General features: G+C 40.9%; 1 protein-coding gene across 1 annotated transcript; it reads left to right on the top strand.

The window, feature by feature from the left end:
* Positions 1-1,617: 1,617 nt before the first annotated feature.
* On the top strand, positions 1,618-4,235 carry LOC136454737 (serine/threonine-protein phosphatase PP2A-2 catalytic subunit-like; the record flags this gene model as incomplete). The annotated part of the gene is made up of 7 exons (XM_066455049.1): positions 1,618-1,665; positions 1,770-1,810; positions 2,385-2,451; positions 2,532-2,723; positions 2,815-2,904; positions 2,983-3,090; positions 3,652-4,235. Coding segments are annotated over 7 exons (612 nt in total), but the record flags the coding sequence as incomplete, so codon positions are not given.
* Between the last annotated feature and the right edge of the window lie 837 nt (positions 4,236-5,072).

Raw genomic sequence — 5,072 nt, forward strand, 5'->3', positions numbered from 1 at the left:
AGTTGCATGTAAATCATGAAATAAATGAACTATCCTTTCTGACCGAGGTCATTGACAACCGGGGGGTCCATCGGTCAACCAGACCCGCCCGTCATCGGCACCAAAATACTAGGCACGGCGTCGGGATCGGCGCGGGATCGACGGAGCTCACCGACGGCGCTTCTCTCTCGGTTGACGACGACAGGTACTACAAGCATGCCCACTACATCCCGCACCGATTAAGCTACCTAGCTAGACCTATTGCCGGAGCTATCGACTATGGGGGCGGTGTGGAACAACGGTGAGACACCGAAGCTGGCGGTGAGGGCTCGATCCAAGGTATGAGCATCAATAGACTATGATGAATCTATTACACCGACTAACGTGAACCATGGTGGTCAGATACGGTACGGCCACGATGACAACATGGCAGCGAAACACTGGCGAGGTCCGCGCGTGGCACAACGGCTCATCGGACGACTTTAGCGAGCAATGCAGGTGTGGTGATGTTGTAGGGTCGGAGGAGGAGCTGCTGTGGTGGCGATTGAGCAAGGCGTGAGCTAGGTGCTGGCAATGGTGACGGTGGGATCTTGGCGCTGCTGCGGCTATTGTGGGCGAGCGCTACGTGTGAAGGGACAACCAGGCGAGGAAATGAGAGTGCAGGGGTCACGGGCAAGCTCGGGCATGATGTGCCACACTTAACTCGACGTGGCCTAGCCCATGGCACAATGGTGACGTGGCCATGTGGCATTCGAATCCTGAACATGGTCGGCACTGTAGCATGAGGTGATTCAGTCATCAGCGCGAGGGGTACCGGCCTGACAGCGTGATTTCACAGTGTTCAAACTCCTAAATCGTGGCTCTTCAGAGCAAATAGTCTTAACAACAATTAAAGCCTTATATACAGCTACAATTCCTATTAAAGGATCATAGTCTAATTCTCAACCAATGTAGAGTAAAATCATGCCAAAGTTGAGCCGATGAAACTGGAATTTGATTTTTGACTTAGAAAAATTGTAGATTTGAATCAGCACCCAAATCTGCCTTGTGGGCCATGTTTGGGGATGTTCCACACATTTTCATGACTTGACCTCTAAACAAAGTTTGTTCCATATATAATTTGATACAACTTTGCTTTAGGTTGCTTAGATATGCAAACACTCTATGGCACTGTTCTAGTTTAGTCAAACAAAAGCACTCAAGAGGAGCACCTAGTCAAACTAAACCCTAGAAGCATAATTAGGCAAAGTCATTAACATAAACATTGTTCCATTAGACATCCTAAGTGTAGTCAAGGTGTTTTAGGGGATAATTAACCACACCACACATTGATCACACCAAAATTGAGCATCACATGCATTGAAACAAGGAAAAATAAGTGAATTGCTACTTTTGTTTCAAAGCCATGTTTCATGAGTTTGTTGCATAGTACTAACTAACCATGTTTCACTAAAGTATGTGACATGTTTCAAGAGTGAGTTGCACATATTGCACTTGAGTGTTGCACACTATCCATTTCATAAAACAAACACACATGGAATATAAACATATGTTACAATTTCAAAAGCATGTTCCAAACAATCTAAGCTCATGAATGGATGAATGATGCTCATGTTTATGAAATGCAAGTGCAAATGATATCCTCAGAGGATCACCATTCTCAGAGGAAACCATGAAAGCCGACAGGTATACAATTTCTTGTTTGACAAATTGTTCATGTTTCTTGCTGCATCACTCAATTCTCTGTTATCAGCTGTACAAACTAAAGTTTTTAGTGAAATTATTTGCAGATTACTCAAGTTTATGGGTTTTATGATGAATGCTTAAGGAAGTGAGTGTCTTCTCTTAGGTTACTGTACATACTGTGGATTTTTTAATTCTGATATCACTAAGCAGGATTTTGGAAGTATTAGTAAAGGGCTTAATTAATAATTGCTTCACTGCCAAATCACCACTTTGTGTCCTTGAAAACTAGTGCATTCTGGAAAATTGTTGGTTAGAACATACCTAAGGATATATTTCTGCTGGGCCCAGCTAGTATTTAACGACACCCATATCCTACATTGTATGCCTGCAACTTATGTTTGTCTTAATATGTATGAGGTTATTCAAAGTTTTATCTTATGACAAATGCTGTGAGAAATACTACATTTGTCGGGATTTCTATATCGTGATGATGATCCAAAGTATCAATGGATAGCAAGGAGAACTTTTTAAGCAAAAATCTATTTTTCCAGTTACCATGTAAAGCTATTTGATGATCCATACTGCCCATGGTCTATTTTGCGTGATAGTTTATGTAACTTATTGTTGTATGCTTGTCCTATGTCCAAACTAAATTGACCATACCACCCTCCTTTTGTGAAACGTATAAGCTTACAAGATATGTCATGTGGTCATTGTAGGTATGGAAATGCAAATGTCTGGAAAACCTTTACAGATCTATTTGATTGCTTCCCCTTGACTGCATTGGTGAGTATTGTCTCTTATTTAGGATGATTGGCATGCGTATCTAGTGAAAATCCCATTCAGTTTGTTTGTTCTTTTCATAGGTCGAGTCAGAAATATTTTGCTTGCATGGTGGATTATCACCATCCATTGAGACCCTTGACAACATCCGCAACTTCGACCGCATCCAAGAAGTTCCTCATGAAGGTCCAATGTGTGATCTTCTGTGGTCTGATCCAGATGATCGATGTGGTTGGGGTATTTCTCCACGTGGTGCTGGGTATACCTTCGGACAGGTACATGAACTATTTTGTCCTTAAACAAATTTTAGTGGTGTGTACCATGTATCACCGTTTGTATTGACACCACCAAATACTGTTGTTCCAGGATATATCAGAGCAGTTCAACCATACCAATAGCCTAAGGCTTATTGCTAGAGCTCACCAATTGGTTATGGAGGGATTCAATTGGGCTCATGTAAGTGTTTCTTCCGGAAGCATACAGTTTTTTGGGTCCCAATGCCCTATTTGATCAATACCTTTATTCATTAAACAGGAGCAAAAAGTTGTGACTATATTTAGTGCACCTAATTATTGCTACCGCTGTGGGAACATGGCATCAATCTTAGAAGTGGATGATTGCAGGGAGCATACTTTCATCCAGGTAATATCTTGGCTACATCAGCTTCTTTGTCTGAGCAGGCTTTGTGATAATTTATAACTCACTTATCTTTTTATCCAATTACATGAACAATTGTCGAAAAGAAAAGAAAATGTTACCCTCACTTCAAGCAGGACAAAATAATTGAGTTGATGAGATTGAATGGCATTGAAAAGATATAGTTCAGAGGATACCAAAACATAATCAGGAAATCAAGTGCAAACTTTAAACTTATTCGTGATGATACTTTATTTTGACTGGTACTTTCTACTTGCTTAGTACAAATAAAGTACATATAAGCTTTGGTTTCAGTATTTTGTTATGAATACTAGCGAAAATGCTGGATTTACTGTTTTTTACACCTTAAAATATTCTCATCTTTTCATGCTGTCTTGATCTCCATCTTTGAAATTTGTCCTTTGACAGTTTGTCTCTCATGGTCATTGTCTCATTGAGAGCTCTTGGAACAGTGCTCATTGATAATTGATTTCATATTTTTGTTTCGTCCTCTGCTATTTCATGGTTACTGTGGCATCTTATGGGTTCTGGTGTGTGATTCTGCAGTTTGAGCCAGCCCCAAGAAGGGGAGAGCCAGATGTAACTCGTAGGACACCTGACTATTTCCTGTGATGCAAAAGTGATGTGGATCTGCAGCAAAGGTTTGATAGATAGGTGCAGTTTCCTGGTTGCAGATATTTTTTGGCTGGAATCCCTCCGTGTGCTATTCTTATTATTTTTGCCCATGGCACTTTGGCTGTTGCGGGCTGCTTTGCCGCATCATGATTCAAGTGTATACCTACTACAGCTGGAAGGACTGGATTGTGTTCTCAGTTTCTCACTTATCTCTAACTGGTTGATGCTTTTGGCTTGGTGGGGGCTGCAGTGGTGGGGGTTCAAGCATCAAGCAGCAATCTGTATTATGGGAGGAAACTTTTCCCGTTGTATTCATTTTGTTCCCCTTTCTTCCTCACCTGATTTTTTTTTTTTTTGTGATTCTTGTAGAGGTGAACACTTGTATGGTTCTATGTTGGGCCATTAGTTTTTTCTGACTACCTTGAGTTGCCGTATAGAATTACTTTTTAAGCGCAGCTAGTCAACCTGTAGCATTCTTTGCCACCAGCATTTGAATTTGAGCCCTGGTTTGCACATGTCATTCTGCTTTGAACAAAGATGAGGCGACGGACATGGTACCTAGTACAGTGGTACAAATGGTCTATACGCATGCGATCTGTATCACACCGCCAATTTCGTTTCCCGTTTGAAATTCTACACTGTATCTGAGCTCTTGGGCCGTTGTGCTTGCTAATCGAAAAGGATCTGTTGTGGGTTTACTAGCGTTTGGACACTAACGGTACGTGGTCCTGCACTCATGCGCTTCTTTGTGACCGGGAAGTTCTACTACTCCCAAGTGAAATTCTAGCAGTGTCACGTTTTAGTTCCTTTGACTAACCATAGATAAAAAATACCAATATTTGTGATACCAAATAAATATCATTAAATTATTTATGAAATGTATTTTTGTAATAAATTATTTTATAGCCATAAATGTGAATATCATTTCCTAGAAACGTAAGGTTTCCGATAGATTGCACAAACATCGGATGGCTTTTTCATCCTCGCTGCTCGCTCCCGCCCTGCATGTATATTAAAAAATAACTTATCCCTTGGCTTCCTCCTCCCTGTTGAAAGTGAATGAAAATGAACAAGATTTAAAAAAAAAACTATTGCTCTCATTGATCTCTTAGATATATATACAAGTGAAGGGTTGTACGTACGCCGTACGGATGTGACTATTCGGGAAAATATAACTGTTCATTGGAACAGTCTACTATCCGAAGGGACATGCCCCTTCGTAGTGCTAACTGCTATACTAACTAACTGCTATCTGTTGATGAGATCACTAGTGTCTGTTAGGAACAGACACCATTTCGTAACACTCCCCCTTGATCGAATCTTCTTTGAGATCAATGCAGCTGTATGCTTGA

This window comes from Miscanthus floridulus, chromosome 1 (genome assembly GCF_019320115.1).
Source record: "Miscanthus floridulus cultivar M001 chromosome 1, ASM1932011v1, whole genome shotgun sequence".
Classification (NCBI taxonomy): Eukaryota; Viridiplantae; Streptophyta; class Magnoliopsida; order Poales; family Poaceae; genus Miscanthus; species Miscanthus floridulus.